The sequence below is a fragment of the Oreochromis aureus genome, linkage group 16 (genome assembly GCF_013358895.1).
Source record: "Oreochromis aureus strain Israel breed Guangdong linkage group 16, ZZ_aureus, whole genome shotgun sequence".
NCBI lineage: Eukaryota > Metazoa > Chordata > Actinopteri > Cichliformes > Cichlidae > Oreochromis > Oreochromis aureus.
Genome location: NC_052957.1, coordinates 33,950,526 through 33,976,522, shown reverse-complemented (window position 1 = coordinate 33,976,522; position 25,997 = coordinate 33,950,526). Strand labels below are relative to the sequence as shown.

The 25,997-nt window shown below is 41.6% G+C and overlaps 1 protein-coding gene across 1 annotated transcript in view; it reads right to left on the bottom strand.

The window, feature by feature from the left end:
• ttn.2 (titin, tandem duplicate 2) overlaps positions 1–25,997 on the bottom strand; it is a 217,539-nt gene that overhangs the window by 153,920 nt on the left and 37,622 nt on the right. Inside the window, 18 exon segments of the mRNA XM_039599816.1 lie at positions 10–288; positions 369–647; positions 736–1,014; positions 1,241–1,522; positions 1,813–2,091; positions 2,572–2,850; positions 6,075–6,353; positions 6,523–6,801; positions 6,891–7,172; positions 7,289–7,567; positions 7,656–7,943; positions 8,183–8,461; positions 8,556–8,837; positions 8,920–9,198; positions 9,290–9,571; positions 9,809–10,372; positions 10,657–10,935; positions 11,660–15,425. Of these exon segments, the coding sequence (XP_039455750.1) occupies positions 10–288; positions 369–647; positions 736–1,014; positions 1,241–1,522; positions 1,813–2,091; positions 2,572–2,850; positions 6,075–6,353; positions 6,523–6,801; positions 6,891–7,172; positions 7,289–7,567; positions 7,656–7,943; positions 8,183–8,461; positions 8,556–8,837; positions 8,920–9,198; positions 9,290–9,571; positions 9,809–10,372; positions 10,657–10,935; positions 11,660–15,425 (8,815 nt within the window).

Here is a 25,997-nt window from a genome sequence, read left to right as displayed (position 1 = left end):
GAAACTAACCTAATACAATTAGCTTGACTTTGCAGGTACAGCTACTGATGTAGTTTACCACCTCAAAGACATACTCTCCTTCATCCTCCTTCTGCGCAGCCTGAATCTTTAAGCTGCTGATATTGTTCTCAAAGATCAGCTTGTGCTGCCTGATTGACTTGAGCTCCCTGCCATCTTTCATCCATTTCACCCTGAGTTCAGGGGAGCCTGTAACCTTACAGTCCAGACTGACTGGATCTCCAACTGTAACCTTTACCACCTCAGGTTTCTCTGTGATCTGCGGAGGCACTAGAATCCCAAGCAAAGTCAAAAATTCAGAACGTTTCTAAGCCAGAGTGTAAAGAGATTTTATTGCTACAACTAGTTACCTTGCACTGTGAGGGTGGCAAAACACTTATCCTGCCCAGCCTCATTTACCACCTGGCAGGTGTATTTGCCACTGTGTATCGCCTCACAGGCAGGAATCCGGAGTGTAGCCACATTGTTTTCAAATGTTCTCTGAATCTTTGGATCCTCCAATATCCAATTCTCATCTTTTTTCCACTGTACAGAGATGATGGGAGAGCCTTTCACAATGCACTGAAACTCTGCCATTTTACCCAGAACAATAGCAGTGTTCTCAATTGTCTTGATGAATGTTGGTGGTTCTATTAGGAAAGAATGAAATATTAAAGTAAGTTTAAAGACCTTACCTCAAATGAAAATATGCAGAATTATTCTTCTGCTTAGACCAACCTTTGAGGCTTAGTGTAGTCTTACAAGTACAGCTTTCCACCTCGTTAGCAACAGTGCACTGATATTCACCAATATCTACAGCATCACATTTGTGCACTTCAAGACACACAGTGTCATTTAACTGAGAGAAGGCATGTTTAGCACTGGGTTTGAGCTCCTTTCCATCTTTGTGCCATGTTATCTCAAACGGACCCGTCCCAGCAACTTGACATTCTAAAATGGCAGTGGAGCCCTTCACAACATCAGCTCGAGCCAGTTCTCTAATAAATGATGGTGGTTCTGAAATGAGGGAGAGCAAACGGTCATGTACCTATTCTACTCCAGCAAGTATTTCTTGCTGGTCCAGAGGTTTACAGTTCATATAGGTAAAAATATTGGCTAGCCCTGTTGTTTATTTTACGTTTAACTTAAATCACATCAGTCTAGCTCTTTGTTTGAGGGAAACCACTGCTTTTAATTCAATGCTCTTGTAATTCTAGCACAATGAACATCATGTACAACAGACCTTTGACCTTCAGCTCCATGCTGCAGCTCTCACTGCCAGCTTCATTACGAGCTTCGCAATAGTAAAGCCCACTATGTTTAACCTCAGCCCCACAGACTTCCAGTGTTGCCACAGAGTTGACAAAGGCCATCTTATAGTGATCAGTTGGGCTGATTTCAGAGCCTTCTTTGAACCAGTAGATGTCAATCTCTGGTGTGCCGGTCACCTGGCACTCAAAAACCTTACTTTGACCAGGACAAACTACAGACACACGGGCTGGGATCTGTGTAAACTTTGGAGGCACTAAGGAATAAAAGAGAGTAATTGATAAACCATCAGATGAACAACATGGGGGACACATTCACAAAGTGTATGTTTCCATCCAAGTGTTGATAACATTTTAAGCAAACTCATAGCAAGTTTTGGGAACTTGCAAGGGAGGTATTATGGAAAATTTAGGTACGAATTATCAGTCGAAAGTGGAGCTTTAATGTGAATCAAAGGGAAAAAGTCAAATATAATGTGAGAAAAATGGCTCCAACAGATGGCTGGAGACATACTTGGCAACTCAGTTTCACATAAAGATTGATAACCTTTGACAAAGAGTGTTGCTTGGCATGAAGCGGAGCCAACATCGTTCTGTATTTGGCAGACATAGTCTCCAGAATCTGTGGTTTTTGCAAAGAAGAGTTCCAGTGTGCTCGAGGTGTTATCTTTGATCACAGACCAGTCAGCACTGGACAGGATCTCTTTATTGTTTTTAAACCATTTGGTGGTGAGTGGTGGTGTGCCAGAGAACAGTATACTAAATTGGACTTTTGAGCCAGGCAAAACATTTATGGATTCAGGTTTTTCAAGAATGCATGGGGATTCTGAAAGACAAAGACAAAGCCATTCTGGGTAAAAATCCTTCTAACTATATTTCTTTGTACACATCCATTTGCTAAATGGTACAAAAATATGTTCAGACCTTTCACAAATAAGACTCCAGAGCACTGGACCGTTCCTGCTTTATTTGTAGCAATGCAGGTATAATTGCCACTGTCTTTAGTATCAAGATTGGAGATTTCTAGAAATGGAACATTTTCAAAGAATGTGCATTTGTGTTTGTCATCGGTTTGGATCTCTTTCTCATCTTTGTACCACTGTATGGTTATTGGAAGAGAACCAGACACAAGACACTCCAGATGCGCAAATGATCCTTTGACACCTTCTGTCTGTTTCAGTTTTCTTGTAAAAGACGGAGGAATTATTTGATCTAACATGGACAAAGGAAAAAGGCGAGTGAGAAACAATGTTCAAAGCAAGATTAAATTAATCAAAACTAAGGTGATAGACATTTAAGAACAGACCGAGAATGGTGAGTGTGGCATCACATGAACTTTGTCCAACATCGTTTGAAACCTCAAAGATATATTCACCACCGTCACTTTTCTGAGTTTTAATAATCTTCAACACAGAACTGGTATCTTTGCTCTGTACTTTATATCTCTGGCCTGAGGTCAGCTCCTTGCCAGCCTTTAGCCATCTGACTTTCAAGGGTTTTGTGCCTGAGAACCTGGCTTCCAGAGTAGCTGGATCCCCCTGAGTCACACTGATAGACTTTACTTCTTCTGTGATTTTTGCTGGTTCTGGGGTGTCCAAAAAAAACAAAAAAACACAGTCAGCAAAGAACTTAAAGCTTCCTATACTACCACACATCAACGAGAGACCAAGAACCTAAGCCTACAGAATACTAAAGATTCTACAGTTGTATTTGGTTCTTGTCAACTTACAAGGTTACATTCATGTAATTTCAAGCATGAATGAGTTTGAAAGCCATGTGAAAAAAAGTACACCTTTTTCTAAGGTTTCACATATCAGGACATTCTCGCTTAACTCCGTTTACTGATGTTTGCCAGCATTTGTTTATGCATAACTTTCTTAATGTCCCACCAAACTATTTATATTAGATTAATGTCTAGGGAAGGGAATCAAGAGCCCAGTAGTTCACAAGGTTCGGTTTTAAGCCCCCTGTTATTTTCACTATATATTCTTCCTTTAGGCCGTATCATTAGCGGTTTCAAAAAAATTTCCTACCATCTGTATACAGATGATATCCAATTATACATCTCTTTTAAACCTTGGGAATTAGACAAGCTATCCACTCTAATGGACTGTCTTAAGGAAATTAATGTTTTATGACAAGCAATTTTTTGCAGCTGAACGCAGACAAGACCGAGTGCTTATCCAGAGAATATCAAGCCCCAAATTAGTCAACATCTGGGTGCCTTTTCATCCTTGATAAAAGCTACAGCTCGGAATCTTGGGATAACTTTTGATCAATCTCTGTCTTTTGAGGTTCATATTAAATCTGTGACCCACTCCTGCTTTTTTCATTTAAGAAATATTGCCAAACTCGGGACTATTGTCTCCAAAGCTGAACTGGAGATGCTTGTCCACGCCTTCATCTCCTCCCGGTTAGACTACTGTAATGCACTCTTCTCCTGTGTATCTAAGGCTTCACTCAATCGCCTCCAAGCGGTCCAAAATGCTGCAGCAAGGCTTTTAACCCACAGTAATAAATTTTCCCATATCACTCCTATACTAAAATCCTTGCACTGGCTTCCGGTTGGGTATAGATATAAGTTTAAAATCCTCACCTTTACGTTTATGTCTTTACAAGGTGAGGCCCCCACCTATATCACTGAGCTTCTCCAACCTACTCTCCAAAGCGGATTCTTAGACCCACTGATAGTGGTCTTTTATCTATTCCACGGACCCTTTTGAAAACGAAGGGGGATTGCGCTTTTCAAACCCTGGCTCCAATACTGTGGAACTGTTTACCCGCCCCGCTACGCACCATCGACACTGTGGCTTCTTTTAAAAAACAGCTTAAAACACATCTGTTTAGACAGGCATTTGGGTAATGTTCGTGTGTAATATGTTGTTTTGTTTGATATTTATACTGTCCTATTGCTTTGTTTGATATGCTTTTATACTTCCTTTATATTGTTATATTGTTTGTTTGACATGCCTTTTATTCTCATGTGAAGCACTTTGTAACAGCTTCTTGTCTTAAAAAGTGCTATATAAATACATTTTACTTACTTACTTCCTTGAAATTGTTATTGTGCTTGCCCATCGTTTCCACTTGCACTTGCGCTACAGTCAGCTGATTTCAGTTTGTGTGGCAGAGGAGGAAAATAGCAGCGCCATCTACAGCGCTAGATGGCATTACATTACTTTTTACATTACTTTTATTTTTATTGCATCAAAGGGCAGGATGGTAAAGTGGAAACTGCATCAGGTGCATCGTCAGCTAAGCTAGCCAAGAACCCAGAGTGATGTTAAAACTGAGTGAATGCTGACTCCAGCCCAGCAGTCCGACCCTGAACTTCGACAGGTAACAAACGGATGAGCCTCCAGTTCTTCCTGTTTCTGTTTCTACAGTAGAAGCTGTGTGACAATCACTTTGAAGTCTCTGTGGGCCGGGTTCCTTTTTTGCTTTTATTGTCAGCATTGGGTGTTCATATCTAAATACTAAAGGAAAGAGCGTATGTGTGCCCTCATTAGGACAGAAATGTGTGTTGGTGTGTGGAACTTTAGCCCGATTTTTATATTGTTAACTGGCATTAATGAGACAGTGCATTTCAGGTCATTTTACGAGGCAACAAGAAAGTAATGGAAAGAGTTGTGTAACAAATTACTTTCTCCGGTGAGTAATTAAGTAATGTGATGTCTCTGATATGCTATTTAGTGACAGTAGTGATTCTCAAAGTGGAGCCAATGAGAACGCAGCAAGAATCGAAGAGAATCAAAGTGAAACGTGAACAAGATTGATAAGTGATATCAATAATGAAATCAGAAAGTCTTCTCTTCTGATTTCTGGACTTTGACTAAGCCATTGCAACACATTCATTATTTTTTTCAGTCATGATGTTGTAGTTTTGCTGGGGTACTTGGCCCTTATTTACTAATATGTGCATGGAAATGTTCCTACTTTGTGCAAAAAGACTACATGCAAAATCACCGATGATGGTATAAGTAATTTTTAATTTAAGATCATTTAAAATAAGGAATACTGTTATATGATTAGATTAAAAGGTAAAAGCCTACATCCTTACATTGAATATTTTATATGCTTTACATGTAATTCATTTTTTTAATCTAATTGTAATTCTGAGCACTTTGTCTCTTATGGTGTTTTGAAAAACTGTGACTGATGACCAGTAATTACATTATAATCATTATAATAATAATTAATATTATTCGAAGTGTGACATGGACATGCTTGCAAAAGTCGCAATATGTTGCAGTAAGCTGCCATGCCAGCACAGGTAGACATTTTTTGCAAGGCAACATAATAATCACAGGAACACATTTACATTTAAATACATATTAGCCGCTTAACTTAATAATTTCTGCCAATTAGGGACCCTGTAATGCATTCATACCTTCCTTGCTCACTAAAATCTTTTTGGCTTTAAATATCACATCACACAATATCACAAACATTTCCACCTTTAATAAGCAGCTCCTGACTGCTATTTACCCTGGTAATTCCTGTGGAAACAGTAAGGGTGTATTTCACACACTGCTTCTGCATTTGGAGTTTTTGTTTAGTAAGTAATGTTATGGTGTAATATGGTACGTGTAATTATTCATTTAAAGCTGTAGTTACATAATTTTAAGACCTACTAAGGACCAGTTACATTTTTGTTATGCCCAAATATGTGGACTCTTAGAATTGAAAGAGGGTGTACTTCCCATTTCACATGACTGCAAGAAAGCAGTCAAGTTTATCAACCTGTGAAGGCATACAAAGATTTTAAATAAGGGTGCAAACAAAGTTGAGTTTAATATCTTAACCAACCTTTGACTGTCAGCACAGCAGAGCATGTCTGGCTGCCAGCCTGATTCTGCACCTGGCAAGAGTATTTACCACAGTGACTGCTCTGTAAGTTGGTGATCTGCAGTAGCGCAGTCTTGTTCTCATATGTAATCTGAATGTTTTCAGCCTCTTTGAGCTCATGGTTGTCTTTTAGCCAGGCCACAGATATGGGTTCAGAGCCTTTCAGACTGCAAATGAGAGAAACCTCGCTGCCAGCCAATGAGCTGAGGTTCTCCAGCTTTCGAACAAATGATGGTGGTTCTGCAAAGAAAAATGTAAAAAGCTGAGCAATCTCAAGTAAATTCCTTCTGAACAAAAGGAAAACTGTGTTTGCTAAGATTTCAAAATATGATACAGATTTAAAATGCAGCCTTTTGAAGTGTAAGGAGAAGAGCTTACGGCAGCTAACCACAATAGCATCTAAACTAACCTTTTAGCGTTACGTGACAATCACAGGAGGCCCTTCCCACTTCATTCTCAACACTACACTGGTACAAACCAACATCTCCTGTTTCTACTGCCAGAACCTGTAGTGCTAGCAGGTCCTCTTTCACAGTAATCCTGTGTCTTTTGTCGTTCCGAATCAATTTGGAGTTTTTATAAAATGACACAGTAAAAGGAGCAGAACCAGAGACTTGGCACTCTAGCGTCAGCTCAGAACCTTTTACCACGTCCTTGTGCTCCAAGCTACGCAGAAACAATGGTGGTTCTACAACAAAACAACAGACATGTAATATGAATAGTTTCATCACCTAAGAAAAGAAGAAGTAACATCTTTAAAACTAACACTAAACCAACCTTTGACTATAACTGTGCAGGTGCAACGGTCACTTCCAGCCTCACTTGATGCCACACAGACATAATCTCCACTGTCCTCCACTGTACAATTAGCTATTTCTAGAGTTGCCATCAAGTCGATCAAGCTCATTGTGTATTTAGAACTGGCACTGATCTCCATTTCATCCTTGAACCATTTGAAACTGATGACTGGGCTGCCAGTTACTTTGCACTCCAGCCCGGCAGAGTCACCACTGGTGATGAGTTTGGTTGCCTCGGGTTTCCTCACAAACACGGGAGGTTCTGATAGAAGAGGTTAATATTCAGTATGAGACAGAAGAGGTTTAGGGTTAATATCATATCAGTGGCATAATCTGAAGTCAGGTTTATGAAGTTGCACATGATACTAAAGACTGCACCTTTCACAAAGAGGACTACTGTGCAGTCTACCTTCCCAGCATCATTGGATACTTCGCACGTGTATTTCGAGGTATCAGTGGGCTTTACAGAGTGAAGCTCCAAAGAGCTTGAAGAGGCATCTTTTTTAATGAAATAAGTGCCCCCTGTAATTATCTCTTTTTCTTCCCTGAACCACTTCACAGTTAAAGGAGCTGTTCCAGTGAATGCTGTTCTTAAGGAAACTGTAGTTCCTGGAATAACATCCTGGTCGTGTGGTTTCACTGTGAACGCTGGGGGTTCTGAAGGCCAATAAAACAAATTTACATTTTACGTTAGTATAGAATAATTCAGAGATTACATGTAGAAAACAAACGCATAAGATATGACCTTTCACATAGAGCGTGCCACTGGTTTCTTTAAAGCCAGCTGAGTTGGTGGCTCTGCATTTATAAACACCAGAGTCAGCCTTTTCTAGCCACATGATTCTCAATATAGCAGAGCTGTCTTTAAATTCAGGCTGGAATTTGTCTCCAGAAACAATCTCCTGGTCGTCTTTGAACCAAGTCACGGTCATGGGCTGTGACCCAGACACCTTGCAATCCATGGAGACAGGATTATCAATGTTACCGTCAACTCTTTTCAGCGACTTGGTGAAAGCTGGAGGCATTATCCGATCTGGACGTTAAAGAAGAAAAATCATTTATTGGCAGTTTCACACTGACAGGAACCACTGAGCAAAATCCAAAAGCAAATAACATTGTACACACAACATTTTAGGACTATAGCAAAATGCATTTCCCAAAATGTATAAATACAATGTGTTTTCCGTGTAGATATAAACACACACAACTAAAACAAAGGTTTTAAGAAATTTTAAAAAAATTTCAAAAAAGTCGCTGAAACCAGTAGCCAACCTAAGACAGTGACTGAACACGTGCACTGGTCTTTCCCAACTTTATTCGCCACTTCCATTTTATACTCTGAAGTATCTCCTTTTTCTGCAGTAAGAATTTTCAGGGTGGCAATATTATCCTTCAGAGTCATCTTATATTTACGGCCACTAATGATCTCCTTCCCATCTTTAAACCACTTCACTTTGAGATCTGGGCTTCCAGAGACTGTGCACTCCAATGTGGCTGAGTCCCCTGCCGTCACACTAATGGACTCTGCAGGCTCTACAATCCTGGCAGGTTCTGGGATAAGACAGTTTTTAGGACAAAGAGTTTAGACATAAAAACCTATATTACAATATGTAAAGGCATCGCTGCATCAAAGATGGTATCTGACCTTGCACAGTCAAGATCGCTTCACACTTTTGTTGCCCAGCCTCGTTCTCCGCTTGGCATGAATACTTGCCACCATGGCTGATGGCAACTGTTGTTATCGACAAACTAACAACACCGTTCTCAAAAACCATCTTGATATTTGGATCGTCATCTCTTAGCATCTTGGAGTCTTTTATCCATTTCACAGTGATGGGAGTTGAACCCTTAATCATTCCTTGTAGTTTTACTGTATTTCCCAAGACTGCTGTAACACTCTCAACCCTTTTTGAGAAAGTTGGTGGATCTACAAAAACACATTACAAGTTAAAAATGGACAGAATTAAATCTGATTTTGCAACTGCTGTGATGGGCTTGAGTTTACTAACCTTTAAGTTTAGCCATAGCCTTAGTGGTGACTTTTCCCACATCATTTGATATGACACACTGATAATCTCCAATATCTGTAGTGTCAAATGTTTGAATCTCCAGCCTTGCTATCGAATCTTGGGAAATCAATTTATACTTCTGATCACTGGTGATGGGTTTCTTATTTTTTAACCAAGTGATTTCAAAAGGAGCTGTTCCTGTGACCTCGCACTCCAGGTGAGCAGCTGCTCCCTTCACTGCCTCTACTGTCTGCAGGTCTTTTCTAATGCACGGTGGCTCTATGCATCATAGGTAAAGTAAATGCAGTTAATGCCAAAGTTTGTTTTTTGTCTGAACTGAAGTAAATGTAAAGTAACTCCTTGGACAAACCTTTAACAGCTAAAAGAGTACTGCAGCTTTCACTCCCAGCATTATTTGATACCTCACAGGTGTATCTGCCACTGTCTGTGACCAGAAGGTTCATTATCTCCACAGTAGCAACTCCAGTCTTGAAAGATATTTTATATTTGTCTCCATTACTCAGCTCTCTTTCATTCCAGAACCACTGGATGTGAAGTTCAGGCGATCCTTTGATTGTGCATTGTAAGCGTGCAGCTATACCCTGTTTCCATGTAAGCTTAGATTCCATTTTCTTCACAAAGGCAGGGGGCTCTGAAAGAGTGTTTTGTTCAAAAAAACTCTGAGACTTTTTATACATTGGTGAAATATAGAAAAAAGTCAACCAAGACATAAGAAAGCAAAAAAGAATGCAAAAAAGGCACAAGACAGCAGCACAGTATTAGTATTAGCTTGGAGCCAGCTAAAAACTCTTGTCAACATTGACCTCACTTCAGGTAATTGCATAGGTTTTCATCATGGCAAATGGAAAGATCACCGTTACGATCTTACCTTGAACTGTTACCACAGCCTCACAGGAGGAGCTGCCAGCCTCATTTGCAGCTGTGCATACATATTTCCCTGAGTCCTTTAGTTTGGACTTGGGGATCTCCAGAACAGCGACCTTGTCCTCAAAGGACAGTTTACACTCCATACTCTGGTGGACTTTTTTGCCATCCCTGGTCCAGGTGACAGCCACACCAGTGTCCTCATTCACGTGGCACTCCAGCCTCAGTGGGTCATTAACAGCTGCAGATACTGGCTCAATGACCGTAACAAACCGGGGCTTGTCAATAACCTTGAGTTCTACTGCAAAAGTAGCTACACCAACACTGTTGGAAGCCTTGCACAGGTACACTCCCTGATCAGTCAGTTCAAGACTTTTAATGTGAAGGGAATACTTGTTCTTTTCACATTTCATGACATAGTTCCTTTCAGAGGAAATTGTTATGTTGTCCTTGTGCCAGACAACTTCCATAGGCGAGGATCCAGTAAGTGAGCACTGGAACACAGCTTGTTTTCCCACATATAAAGTCATTGGGTCTGGTTTTGATACAAATACTGGTGGGTACATCTCTATGGAGAGCAGGCAGAGCACACAAAAAGTTCAACAGGTTTGAAAAACCACCATTAAAAATAAGCCTGTGCAACTCAGTGATCAATATGACATAGCAACATTTTGCTTCTTAATAGTGATATATTGCCAAATAAAACAGCAGCTTAGCGCTATAAACTAAGCATACCTTCCAACCTTGACCTTGATAATTCAAAGTACAACACAGTGTTTGTATATAATTCTCTCTCTCTCAAACACATTTATGCATAGCAATAATTTAAATGAGGTCCTGCTGGGATCTTACCGGTGACAATGAGCGAGGCAGTGCAGCTGTCTGTGCCGTGTTGATTTGAAGCTTTGCAGGTGTATTCTCCACTATCAGCTTTGACAGGGTTCAGGAGCTCTAAAGTGGAACTAGTGTGGCAGCTGACGATCCGATACTTTTCACTCTGTCTGATTTCGGTGCCAGATTTGTACCATTTGAATGTCACGTCTGGAGCTTCTTCAATCTCACATTCAAACTTGGTGTGACTGCCGACATTTATCTCCAGAGGTGTGATTTTCTGCCTAAAGACAGGGGGCACTGTTGCAGACACAGACAAAAAAAGCACATTTTAGTAATTAAATTTACTGCTACTCTTTAGATAAAAACAAACAAACAAAAGATTAGGAAAAAGAATGGTGGAATGTACAATAATGGTGGATAGCAAGCCAAGGTGACTGTGGAGAAAAACAAAACCAAAAAAACGCCAGAACATTAGCCCCATGGTTTTACAAAAAGCAGCCTGAAAGAAGATGATATCAGTGTACATGATTTTCTTGGTTTGTGAAAGATGAGGCAATCTGAAGCCCTTAAAACATGCAGAGAGACATTGTGGACGTGGAGAATGGTGACAGATCATGGAAAACACATGTTTAAAACAAAGCAGTCTGGTGCCACTTGCATGCCAATGTGAACATGGAGAGACTTTGAAAGTATCCTAATGGCCAGATCATGACAAACATTATAGCAAGAAGCTTGTGCACTTCAGAAATAAAATTACATTACGACTGTGATGGTTCTGGTCTTTAGGGAAATACTGACCAAGATGATGTGGAAAAAAGAAGAGAGTGAGTTAGTACCATCCAGTGCCCTGCTTAGACTGCTCATGCCAAGCTATGAAATGAATAGAGGAACCAAAGTGACAAATGCATATATTCATGTGAAGACAAAGGTTTGGAATGATCCACTGAATGATTAGTTGCTCTCAAAGAAAATGGATTGGATGAATGAGTGAATGATACATAGATTTTTCCTGTTATCAAACCTCTTGAGACCACAGTGAGCCTTGAAGATGTTGTTGTCCTGCCGGCTTCATTCTCAGCCTCACAAACATATTCTCCTTGATGCCTCTCCTTGACAACTTTGTTGATAACCATTGTGTATGTGTCATGGTCTTTGGAACACTTGAACTCTTTGCCAGATTGCACCAATTGCCCATTGAAAAACCAGTTTACCTTTGTGACGTACTTAATGGTAGTGCTGAAGGTTACTCTACTATCTTCTTCTATCAGCATGTCATTGAGAGAATTAACAATTACAGGGTATTCTCTCAGTTCTGGCCTGGATACTTCGATGCCCTCTTTGGAAATGCTGACATCCACTGCCTGCTCAGTGGTAGTAGACGTGGTAATGATTGACACTCCTACATCTTTTTCTTGACTTGTAATGATTGTTGACCTCACCTCCTGTCTTGAAACTTGCTCTGACTGCTCAGAAGCCATGTGACCTTCAGTTTGAATTTTGATATGGGATGACCGTTTTACCTTTGTGTCCATGGATTCCTGCACTACAACCCGTTCCTCCAATGTAGCATGCTCAACTGCCATTTTAGACTCAGTTTGAAGTGATGCAGAATGAGATTTAACAGCAGTAAAATCCGCTGTGCTCTCTGTCACGCTCACAGTCTTCACCATGGATGACACTGTTTCGCTAGAGCGAGCTGAGGTGACTTGTGCCCTCTGAGGTTTGTCTAGTTGCATAGTACCTTGCTGTTCTGAAGTAAGAACATGGGACTCCTGATATACCATGGAGTGAAATGCTGCCTGAACCTCAGTCCTGAGGTCAGCTGTCTGAGGGTATTCACCCTCAAAAGCTAGAGTGATCTCCACAGGGGCACCTGTTGTTGTGATCAGATATGTGAACATAGCCCACTTGGGCTCTCTTTGAACCTTGACCTCCTGTACTTCTACAGCGTGTAGGTATCCCACAACTTCAGCCAGTAACACTGGCTGTTCACTGGCTACAGCAGACTGAAGAGCATCTCTGAGCTGACATTGTATGTTTGAACTGAATGATTTAGGGATCTGGATCACAAATGTCATCTCTTTAGGCAGAGCTGTAATATCTTTAGATTCTGGTGCCAAAAGGGACAATTTTTGCTGTGCATTAACAGCAACTTTGGTGGTCTCAGACTTGGTGATCTCTTGAGAGAATTCACCTGTCAGCACTCGCTTCTCGTCCATCATTACTGACTGCCTGACTGACTGACCCTCTTGAATCTGAACAGCAAAGTCCTGTTCTGCTGCCTTTAGAAAGACACTACTCTCAGTGGAGATCTCTTTCTCCTCAATCTGGATTGGCTCGGTGGGTACTTTTGGCTCTACGGTTGTCTGACATGTGAATTTGTCTATAGCTGTTAGATGATCTGTGTGACCCTCCTCCAAAGCCTGTCCATCTGTCACAGAAGTGACATGCATCACGTTCCAGCGATCCTCCTTCTGTAGTAGAGCTCGCTGATGCTTGCACTCTGTGCTAACTGGTGTCTCTTTTGACAACTGCACAGGCTGGTAGCACAGTTGGAGGATACTTTGTGGCTTGGGCTCAGTACGAGACTGAGACTGAACTCCAGACAAGGACAAATCCAGTTCTGAGTAAAAATCGGCTGTGAGCTCTCGTTTCTCTTCTGAAAGAGCTGCATGGCTTCTTGCCTTTTCTTGTTTCTGCATTGCCACCAGCTGGTCAGGCTTCTCAACTGTGAGAATGCCCTCTTTGGGTAGGACCTCCACAGGGTGGGTTGACTGGAGATGCAGCAGGGTAGGGGCCTCTTTCTGGTGCTCTATGGTTATAGTGTCTGCCTTGGAGTCAAACTCTGATGTGGCCTCACAAACTACTGTTCTCTGCTCATCCTGACTAACAGTATGTAGCAAAGTGGGACTCTTTCTGGTCCCTGCATGTTCTGGTGTTGGTTTTTCATATGTTAGTCTTTTCTCAGATGGAAGGAGGTCCTGTTCTGTTATAACCTGCAGGTGTAACAACTGCTTTCCTTCTACCTCGGACTTAATGGACATGGCACTGTCTAGACTAGGAAGCAACTGTGTGGACTCACCCTGCAGCATTTGTGTCTCTTCAGCAGTTAGAGCTGCTTTCATCATCGTATCTTTACAGGTATGGGCTGCTTCCTCAGCAGGCCTCTGAATGGAGAATTCTGACTCCTTCCAAAGAGTTTGCTTAGACTCATTAACTAAAGCTGTGACAGGTGGCTTATGTTCTTTTCTAATTGAAGACTTAACAGCAGATTCTGCTGTTGCTAACTCAGTTGTGTGACCCTCTGCAAGCACCTGCTTTTCTGTGGACTGGGCCGAATATAAAATCTTAATACCTTCCTTAACCTTATAACCCATCTCTTCTTGTGGTTTGGGGATCTCTTGAGACTCCTCTTTCAGGATTGACAGTTGTGTTTTCACTTGATGACCACTGACTAGATGTTTAGGTTCTGAAGTGATTTTGACAGTAGCAGACTTCCTGTCACCCAGTGGCTCTGTGCTAACAGCAGAAAGTGGTGTGAGCTCCTCAACAACAGCTAACATGTGTTTTGACTTTTTTTCACTGACTGCCTGAAGCTCAATGAGATCTGGCCTTTGAATATCATCACAGTGCTGCTCTGTGAGGTCCTGACTCTCTTCAACAGATGATGTGAATGCTGCCATGTGAAGCTGTTTCGCAGGAACAGCTGACACTTGGTCTGGGTGAGTAGGAACCACAGACACCCGTTCCTCTGTCTCATGTGCCTGAAGTATTGCTGCCTGGTGGGTAACCCTCTCACAGTACACAGTGGCAGTGGAGATATCTACTTCTCTAAGGGAGCTCACTTGCTCGCTGGGAATAATCTGCCGATCTTCTGTGCCGATGGTGTAAACCATCTGATCTGACTTAGCTTTATCCTGGCCTGGGAGGCTGACCTGGTACAAGCGTGACTCTGTTGCTTGTTCTGTCACTAAAACCTTGTAACCTTTCTTCTGAATGGCTGCCTCCTGTTTGTGAGAAGCAGAGACTGATTCTTTGAATACAACAAGCTCTGCACTACAAGCAGTCTCACCAAACTGGTTGGAGGCTTTACACGTGTATAAGCCACTGTCCTCTTGTTTGGCATTCTTAATAATGATGAAACCAGATCCATCTGAATTGGTTCTAATGATACAGTTTCTACTGGGCTGGATCTGGAAAGGCCCCTTGAACCACTTTATATCAGGGACCGGATCACCACTGACTTTGTAATTAAAAGAAGCCTCTGTTCCTTCTGAGCACCTCACGGGTTGTATCTGAAGTGTGAAACTAGCAGGCTGACCTGTGAGCTTAAACATCTTCTCAACCCATTTCTCTGCCTGGCTGGCTTCAGGCTTTTTCACCTCCAGGTATGTGGTGCATGTCGTCTGGCCAAATCTATTCGTGGCAGTGCATGAGTACTTGCCCTCATACTCAGATGTGACTTGGGTGATTACCAGTGTGTATTCATCCTTCTCCTCTATCAGCTTGTATACAGAAGAGCTCTTTACAACCTTTCCATTGTGAGACCATTGCACAGTTGGCTTTGGAAAGCCAGATACTTTAACTGTAAACCTGGCAGTTTCCCCAGTGTTTACAGCTGCTCCGGAGAGCTGAGTAAGGAAAACAGGCTTTTCTTTTTTTTTCTCTAAAGTGGAAGAGTAAAGTTTGGAATCTGGCTTGAGTTCAAGCGTTTTAGTTTTTTGTGGTAACTGGACACCAGTGTAGTAGGTTTCCTCTTGTTCTTCCACAGTGGTGATGATGGTTTCCTCTGTCAGGAAATATTGAGCAGGACATTGGATAATAATATCCAAAAGACAGCAGCTATGGTTTTAACACTTCATTCACAACATCAAATATTAGGACTGTCCTCATCTAAAACAAATCTCAGCAGAGAGGACTTTTACAGTCAGTTGTTGAGTTCAATCCATATTTTGCTTTCTAAAAGTGAAAGAAAACATATTTTTATATTTAAATTACAATAATGAAAAATCTTTTAACAATAAATGTCTCAGTTTAAAAATATTCAAATTTTGCTTTAGCTGATGAAGTAATTATGAGGACAATCCTAGGACATGTGACAAAACTACAATAAGCACATTAACTATTAACAATTACACGAACACACATGAAACACAAACGCTCTGACCATTCTGGTTTGTTTTTAACTTTCGACCCATTTACAGTGTTAATTTATCAGACCACCACCTAGTACAAGAATTATGTCAGAGCTGCCCTTAATTAGCAGAACTAGTATCAATTTTTTATCATTCTGAAATTTGTTTTATTTCTAAAATTTCTTATACACATATTACGTATATATTTTATTTTCTTTGATTATTGATATTCTTTTTCTCCTTTAGCTTTTGTTTTTTAACCACTTATTCCACAATTCTGTTCTGCATGGTGTGCACACAGTGAAGGTTGGGAGGGCCTGGTTGCGTTAAGAGATTTGATTGGGCAATACAGTATTGGTAATGAAAGTTAATGAATGGGCTGCTGTCAGTACTTGTACGGCTGGTTAGTAGCTGCCCTTTAATTGACGCATCGGCCCAAAAGTGCGTTGGCCCATTGGGAAAATACCCAGCATTCCAGATTACCAGTTCAGCCCCAGTAATGCTTGATTAATGTCTGATTTCTCATGTAAGTCCAGTGTGCAGCTTGAATTTGGGAATAAAAATATTAACTCAGTGCAGTGAATTCAGTAAGTTTTTTAAATACTTTTTTTGTCTTTTGATTTTTGTTGACAATTGCTCTAATAAATTTGTTAAGCACTGTATATCATTATAGCTGTTACATTCTTATTCATGACATATAAGGCAACTGTATTTCATGCATTTATATTGTCTTGAATATTTTTGTCTTTTATTCTGGAATGATGCACAGAATAAAGACTGTTTGGTATGACTTCCAGAATCAGGAATTTTCAGCAAACCTTTCTACAAAACAAAGCTTTTAATGACTCCATTTTCCCTTTTAACCTTCTAGGACCTGGCATCCACATATGGGGACATCACATTTTGGGTTGTCTAGAACAAAATACTAAATTTTGCTCTACAAGGGCCTGATATCCACTTACGAGGACATTATACTGCCACTGTTCTATCGAAATTTAAAACAAATGACCTCATATGTAGATCTCAGTTTCCTCAGAAACAAAAATAAGGTAAAAAAAAAAAAAATCTGGTAATTCTTTGTTTTTACATTCGTCAGGTCCCAATCAGCCCAAATAGCAAAGAGAAATTAAAAATGCATGCCATGAAAGAGTTCAGGTCTTAGGAGGACAATGTTCATCATAAATCATCCATTTGAAAGCTTTTTTAAAAAAGCAAGCTCAGACTGCATCAGAAATTTTATTATATAAACTGAGACAAACCAAGATGACAGCTGTACATATAAATTCAACCTTAATATCAGAATCTTGTATTTTTCTGGGTAAACATTCATACACCCCTAAAATTACACATATTTACAAGATGCCAAACTTATATTTTGTTTTTAAAAGATTTTTCACAGTATTATCTATTTTTAAAATAAGTTATCAAGTTGCTCTTCTGTGACATTTGAAAATGCTTCAAAAAGCCATAAATTTCATTTAGAAACAGGAAGAACTTAGAATCACACAAAATCCAAAAAAAGACAAAATCTGCTAGAAAAACTTCCGCCTCATCCAAACTAAAGAGCTTCAAGTTTGCCAATTGATTTGTGATAAGATCACTGCTTAAAATGTATGGTTTTAGCAGTGTTAGGGCTGGGACGAACTCACTGATGCATATCAGTAACATTTAGAAGATGTTGTTTTATTTGTTAGTTATTCATAATTGCTGCCTTTGAGCAAACATGGAAATATTAATGTCAGTGATATTACACAGGTTTTTGTATTTGTGATATTTGCCTAATACAAATAATATTGTTGTTGCTATCATCTTCAGGAAATTAGTGCAGGTTTTGGGCTCGAAACCCTGGCTGATTAGGTCCCACAAATACAGAGGAACAGGGGGCTGGGGATACTCCCACTGGGTTAAATCTGGGACACGTCTTCAAGCAACTTTTAGATTTTGCAAACTCCTTTGATGCAACACTAATACAAATTGTCACATTAGTGAATTGTAAATACATTCATGAATTGTAATAATGGTAATAATGTTACTTTCAAAGAGTTACCAGACAATAGAGAAACACATAAAGCTATGTTTTTTGAACAAAAATGTAAAGTAGCACATTACCGTCACTGACACACTAAAAGAAACATTTACTACATACATACTCAGTTATTTGAGCGCTAGCTTTCTTGTTAGACACGTGCTATATGTACGACAGGTAATCAAATTATTGTTTGCCACAATCTTAAACCTGTAAGAAGATTTTAAGAAACTAGTAAGTGTAGTAAGAAAACATTCTCTTTTCAGAGACAGAAGACAAGCTCTCTATAAAAATAATAATTTCCTTCATTCAACCTCTAGCCAGTCTTATCTGCAAACTTGCTAACAGGCAGCACTTGGCTTTAAGTTGTTAAACTTCATGGGTTTAATGTGCCTGTAGCATATAATCAGATATTGTAAAGAAATCTTACTGATTACTGAAAAGTTAAGCCTCATGTACTACATATATATATATATATATATGGCAAAATAAATAGATAAATTGCATACACATTCTCTTTGAATATAAGCTTTTCCTTCACACTCTGTTTTTCATTCATTCATCGTTTTCCTCCCCAAGTCATAATCTTATTCTACTGTGAAAGCAAAATTTAGATACAACACAAAATATCAATATATGCCCAGTCCCAGCACCTTTACCTCTAAAACACCTTCAGCAGTGCTGCAGTTTCAATGCAGCCAGCTGTGTTTTGGATTATGCACTTGTATTCACCAGCATCACTCTGGGTCACATTAGTAATGAGCAGATTGAAGTGGCCTGCAGTTTTCACCTGGATTATATACCTGCTGTCTGTGATACGGTCTCCGTCTTTGTACCATTCAGCAGTGGGGTTTGGCTTACCATTAACCAGACACTGGAGAATGACAGGTGTCCCTACTGCTGCCGTTACATCAGTCAATGGTATGATACATTTCGGGGGTGTCTCAGTCACCTGAAACTGGAAGCTACACATATCACTGGACTTACCTTTAAATTCTATCTTTTCATCTTTTGCTGTCTCAGCAAATACATCAAAGTCAATGCTGACATATTTCTCTCCCTCTTCACTTGTTTTATTGTCAGTGTTGGCCACCAACCTGACTGCCCGCTGTGACTCATCAGCTTCTTGTTCAAAATCAAACTCAAGCTCAATTTCTGACACCTGTTCACCATCAAATGATGTGTTGCCAACCATCAAGTCAAATCTCTGGGGCTGGACTTTGGCACTGCCGAGGGACACAGCGGTCAGCTCCCTGCCCCTGGTCTTTCCCGAGAAATCCTTGGCACTTAACACCACTAGGGAAGCCCTACACAGAGTCTCTCCGACAATGTTAATTGCCCTGCAGGTATACACGCCACTATCCTGTGTTGTGACTTTACAAATCTTCAGGAAATGATTGTCACTATCAGAAGAGTGCAAGTATTTTTTATTATTTTGAGGAATTTTTCTATCACCTTTGAACCAGGATACGATGGGAGATGGAATTCCCATAAGTGAGCACTCAAACATTACAGTGGTGCCTTCTGGGGTTTCCATGTCACAGATTGGATTGATGAACCGTGGGGGCATCTCGGTGACCTCGAATGCTATTTTCAAGTCATCATGCTCCTGGGTGACAAAGTCCACAGCACCCTCCTCATAAATACTTGGTAACACATTCAGAGATATGATCATACTCTTATTGTCAGCTGTGTATTCAGGTATGGTGATGATCTTCACCTGTTTCTCAAATTCTTTGACTTCATTTTCATCCAGCTCTACTTCAAGCAGAATCTCTTGAGGAGATGGCGAACGAGAAGAGTCATCTTCCTCCACGTCAAACTTCATGACGTGCTGATGGGAGACAGCAGGTGGGACGGGCGTAAACCTTACTTCCTGTGATACAACGATCACTACAGCAACACTTCTGGCTTCTCCAACATAATTCACAGCTTCGCAAATATACTCCCCCTGATCAGCTTTAGTGACATTTTGAATTGTTAGTGAGATGCTGTCACCATCTCGCTCTATAGTAACTCTGTCATCTGCTAGCAGCTGGGTTTTGTTGCGGAACCAATTCACCTCTGGGGAAGGTAGGCCAAACACCTCAGCATGAAATGTTAATGTGTCATTCTCAAACACGTTTTTCTTCATGAGAGGTTTTAGGAAGGCCGGAGGGATTCCCTGCACTTTCTCCTGCAGGGTTGACAACCCCAAAGAGCCTCTAGCCTGGCTGAGGAATTGATTTTCATCCACATTCATTCCAGATAGAGTTTTTTCGATGCCCTCATCAGTAGGAGAGGTTAGGAATTGAACAGGTGAGAAGAACCTCTCACATGAGTCTTCTGTTGATGGTCTCTTGTATTCTACAGGGGAGAATGGATATTCCTGAGGGGTCTTAAACCCACCAGATTCATCAGAACTTGGAGTATGAAAGAACACGGGAGACTTTGGAGTGTGAAAGGACTGTGCAATTGGTTGTGAGACTTCAGTAGAGGAGCCTGGGGTGTAGAACCTCTCAGCTACCTCAACTATGTCTTCACTCACAGTGCTGCCAATCTCTATGGACATCTCAGACTCAGGGGACAGCGGCCTCCCCCAGTCTGGAGGAGGACTGTAGTAGTTGTACACTGCACCAAAAGTGACCTCCTCTTCCTCTATGGAGCCAGCTGCTGCTGCTGCTCCCCTAGCTTGATCTGCTGAGTCTCTTTCCATACTATCTCCTTCCTTTCCACGGTCAGCAGCAGCTGTAGACCGACCAAGTGGGTTCGCTGTTGTGAGTACTTTAGGCTTGACAATAAATGTTTCAGGTTCTGACTTCAAGCGAACCTCAATTTTCTCATCTTCACCCTTAATTTGTGTAGGAGACTCAATTAGATCATCAACCACTATGTTCTCTGATATTTCTCTCTTGTCATCCTGGGATTCTAGCATACTACCAAAAACACCGCTGTCCATAGATACTTCTGGGAACGAAATCAGCTCCTCATTATAGGCTTTAGCCTTAGTGGGCTCCTGTATGGAAATAAGCTTATCACCAGAAAGCTCACCCTCCTTACGCACATGCTCTAACATTAACTCAAATTCCTCTTCTAATCCTTTCACATCACGCTTCACATGTTCTTCTACTTCTTCTAAACCCCTCCCAACACTAGCATGGTCAGAATAATTTGCCATACATGAGATTTTAGCCTCACTTTCTACAGAGCAAACCCTTGGAACTGCACTTTGGCTTGCTGGTTTTAGAGATTTAGAAATTTGTTTGGGCTTAACAGTTCCTTCAGGTTGAGAAGAAAGTGTGGGAAAGCAGCTTCCTGCAGGTACTTTCTCAGACTCGAAAGCAATGTGGCTGCCAGTTCTGTCAAATGTTTCCCACCTAAATCTCTCCACTTCACCCGCCTCAGTGTGTTGAGGGAGCAGGCCAAGTTCCTGTGACCCTGGTCTCACCACCTCTGGAGACTCCCACATTTCCTCAATAAACTCTTTAACTGCACCACAACTTACTCGTGAAATAACTTCCTTACTGACATCAGTGACCTGGGAGGTTTCAAAAGCGATGGGCTTGTTGGATTCTACTGGAGCATGAGAGGCTTTGTAAGAACTTTCACTTCCGATTGTAGGTGAAGCAAGCTGGTCACAGCTCTCTGTATGCATAGTATCAGGTTTATGTGGCTTTACCTCTTCCTGCTGGTTAAGAGACATGGCAACAGACGGTATAAACTCCTCTGGGAACAGTGTTTTCTTTCTTTCCTCTTCCAGAGAAAGGTTTTCCGTTAATCTAATTGGTGATGTTGACTCGAAAGCCTGTTTAATCTGAGAAACTTTAATTACAGCAGCAGAACCTTGCAGACCACAGCCAGATATAACCTGAGGCTCTCTAGAGAGACTGGGTCTGGATATAGTAGTTTTGACAGGCATGTCTGTTGGAGCTTGTGAACTCGGAGGTTTAACTTTTGGCAGCACAACACTATCCTGAGCTTTTTGGAAGATGTCAGGTTTCTTGAAATCCTCAGTTAAGCCATAAGGAGACTTCCTCTCTGTCTGAGATGGGGTGAAATCAACACCTTCTGACAGTTTCTTAGGTTTTTCAACTTGATAAGAAACTTCAGAGATACTGGTTACCTCTCCCAGCTTATTTTTAGCAACACATTTGTACAGTCCAGCATCGGGGTACGTAAAATTGCTGATATACAGCATGTACATTTTATCATGTATCTCAGTACTATATTTTCCAACAGTAGCTTCAAGGCAAATATGGTCATGATACCATGTGACCTCTGGAGCAGGTTCACCAGTTATAACACACTTCAAGACAGCTGTTTCGCCCTCAGAACAGGTTATATTCTCTAATTCAGTGACTACACAGGGAGCTTCACCAACCACATCAAATGAGAAAGTAAATTTGTGTCTGACAGTCTGGGATGCTGCTTCACTACTCGGTCCAGATGACATTCCCTCTGTATATACCTGAGGTTTGTCCACAGCAATTTCCTCAGCCATCTCAGGGATGGGGGTGGCAGCTGTAATTCGGATTTCTACGGGTGAGGTGCTAAAAGATTCATCTGAGCTGCGGCGTTTAATGATCTCCATCTGAGGCACCTTTAACGTTACCTTTCCTGAATCAGTGTAGGTCTGAAACTGCTCCTCAATCAGACTCTCCTGATTTTCCTCCTTCATTGGTGCTTGTATTTTTACCACATCCGGTGTGACTCCTGACATTTTTGGCACCTTTTTGTTAGAGATTTCAAGAGTAGCACTGCAGATGGATTTGCCATGTTTATTGGTTATGATACAGTCATATGTGCCCTCGTGATCTGTTGTTGGATAGAATATGGTGAGCTTCGAGTTATTAGATTTCTGTATGATATCATAGTCAGGATTGTGGTCCACTGGATGGCCGTCTTTGAGCCAGTTCACAGTAGGTGGAGGATCACCTTGGAACTGGCAGATAAACTCAGACATCTCGCCAACTTTTACTTTAAGTGAAGATATTTCTTTAACAAATACTGGATGTGAGCCTCCAAGACTTCCAAGATCTTTTATGTTTAACTCCACATTTTCAACTCTTCTCTCTTCCTTCTTTATATCACCTATTTCAGTAGTCATCTCCTTACCCTGTGTAGATCTCAGATTTCTCAAATCTCCACTTCTTTCATCCCTGTGTTGTTTCCATTCAGTGTTTTCTCTTGCAGTTCCCATCTCCTTTTCCATGTCTCTCTCTTCTCTTACCTCTGACTGGAAGTGTTGCCTGCTGGATTTATCAGCATGCATAGCATACTTGTCCCTTCTCAACCTCATCACTCCCTCTCTTTCTGAATCATTGTGTCGACTAAGGGATGGGGAGCTTCTCCTGACTGGGGAAGGCTCACGATGGCTCTCATAAGAGGCAGAAGTACGTTCATATTCCTCATAAGGATGACCAGTGAGCTGGGTTGGAGAGTATTTCTGAACTGATGAAGCCTGAGAGTCCTTTTGATATCTTACGGGGGCATCAGGTGCACCCACATGGTGTAGCAAACTAGCATCTGCAGCGGGGTGCCTGGCCATAGAAGCCTCAAAAGGAGGTGACAGATCACACTTTGCAATGGGCTGAAAAACTGACGGTTTTTCTGTTGAAAATAAATGTGGAGGTGGGGGTTCACTGGGGTGGGCTTCATGAGACATGCCACTATGATGGGGCTCACAATAAGTCAGGGGCAGTTGGGGCCACTCAGACTCGAGCTCAGCTGTATCCTCTTGTTCAACTGCATCCTGTTGCCATTTTAGTATGCGCTGAGCCAGTGCCTCTTCCTCACTTACAAAGTACTCACTGTCCCTCTGCAGCCTTGTCACACGGCCCTCTGTTGGCAGTTCACCAGCCAGAGGCCACTGCAGAGTTTGACCCTCCTGATCTTGGAAACCAGCAGGAGCAGGCTCACTAGCAACACATTTCTCTTTGACTTTGTTTGCCAGTTCTAAAGCAGAGGCCTCTGTGAGATTTGTTCCAACCTCAGTGGTCTTCCCTGCCTGGAAAGGTGAATAACCTTGTAGTTCTGCAGTCTGCTCTTGTTCCATTAAAACATCCTGTTGCCACTTTCTTATTCGCTGAGTCAAAGCCTCCTCTTCACTAATAAACTTCTCACTCTCACTCTTCAGGTCTGAGATGTTTTCCCTCGACAGCTGGAGCTCCTTTTCTGCTCCTGTCTTCTCAAACAGCATCTTCTCTGCTCTAGCTTTTGTTTCAGATCTAGACTCAAATTCAGCTTCTGGTGCTTTAGCTTTTAATCTCAGCAATTTTTGTTTCTCATGTTCCAGTTCTTCTAGTTTTGTTTTCACTTGTGCTTTGACCGAGTGGGCAGATGTTTCAAGCTGCTCTGCTACACCTTTGACTTTAGGTACCATAGGCAGTGGCACAGGAGCTATCTTTTTCTCCATTACTTCTTGTGGGGTGTGAATGTGCTCCTCACTCTCCCTGTACTGTGTCTCTGCTGGAATAGGCAGATCGGTTTCTGGGTCAAATGTCTCCTCTTCTGATATTCTCATGCCTTCCTGCCTGATCCCTAAGGGAAGGCGTTTCTCTTCGCATTCAGTTCCTCCAGTTTCTAGCTTCTTCTCATACGGAGCTCTAAAAAGCTTGCCTGCAAACTGATCGCATGGCTCAACCTGTTTTCCCCCTTTTCTGTCTGGTGTTACCTTTTCACTAATAAATCTCCCTGAAATTCTAAATCTGTCCTCTGGCCTTGGTTTTGTTCTTGGTGACAACTCCTTTTCTTCTTCTGCTGCTTTAGCTTTTATTCTTGGGGAGTTGTGCATCAGTGTCCGTGGTGCTGTGTCTTCTTCTAGCCCAATTGTCACTGTGGAAGGTTTTGTACCCACAGAGGCAGACCTTTCCACTTCTCTGCTTCTCACCTTTATTGTAGATGTGGGTGTTGATTGAGCCACTCCTTCAGGATTATCTTCCCATTCCTCTTTTTTGAGTGATTCATGAAAAAAAGAGTGTATGGCCTCAGGTTCCACAGTTGCTCCTTTCTCCTGCTGGTCGTAAATGTGCCCTGTGGGCTCTGTGGACTTTGCCTCAGGGACAATGGGCAGATCAGTTTCAGGATCATATGTCTCCTCTTCTGACATCCTACTTCCTTGCTGCCATTTCCTGATCCTCAGGGCAAGGAGTTTCTCCTGACAAGCTATTCGTTCAGCTTCCAGGCTCTTCTCGTAACGAGCCCTCAAATCCTCCCCAGCAAATGCTTCTTTACACGGATCAGCTATTTCTGTTGCTGCTGTGTCTTCTCTAAGAAACTTCTCTCTGGTAGATGTGACTGACTTTGGCATGGTCGACTGTATGAGTAATGTTGCTTCTTGAGAAGGCACACTTTTAACAGGTTCCACACTTTCAGTGTACATTGTAGTTTCTGGGTAAACCACTTTCTCATCGAACGGTCCTTCAAGATTACATGCCGTCATCCCAACATTTGTAACCTGCACCTTATGGTCATCAACCACATCTGCTTGCATTTCAACAAAACCCTTAACTTTTTCTTCCTCTAGTTTCTCTGAATGTTTGTCGTCTGATGTCTTTTCTGTTCCTGACACACTTGTATTGACCAGCTCACCTCTCATTAATTGGATGGCCCTGGTTCTCGACTGAGGCTCGAATGAATGTCTAACACAAGGCTCAGCGGGGTGCCTGCTAGAGGTTTTACCTTGAAACTCCCTATAAGTCTCACCCAAATCAAAGGGTCGATTGAAATGCTGAACATCAGGCAGAGAAGCAGGCTTGACCCTAAGTCTCTCAACATAATCTGCATAGCTTGACTCGCTGGCAACAGATTCTAACTCAAACTCAGAGGAAGACATGGTGGAAATAGAAAGCCTCTTTTTCTGTTTGACAGCTTTTTGGAGTGTAGTAAGTTTTGTTCTTACCTCATTGTGGAGACTCTCAGTGTCACTGAACCTCTCACTGTATCTGTCACTGCACCTGTCACTGAACTTATCACTGAACCTGGTGCCAGTGCGTCGGTCACAGTAGATATCACTGAATCTGTCGTTGAAGCGCTCAGACCTGTCAAACATCGGGGTAGGGGACAGGGCACGCTCAGAGGCCGTTTCTAACCGCTTGGACTCCTTTTCTGGTTCCTTGTCTTCTGAATGGGAACCAGGCATGAAGTACACAGTACGCACAAGAGCATTCTTAGATCGAGATCTACCCTGATGGACCTTGGACATCTTGTCAAAAGGAGAC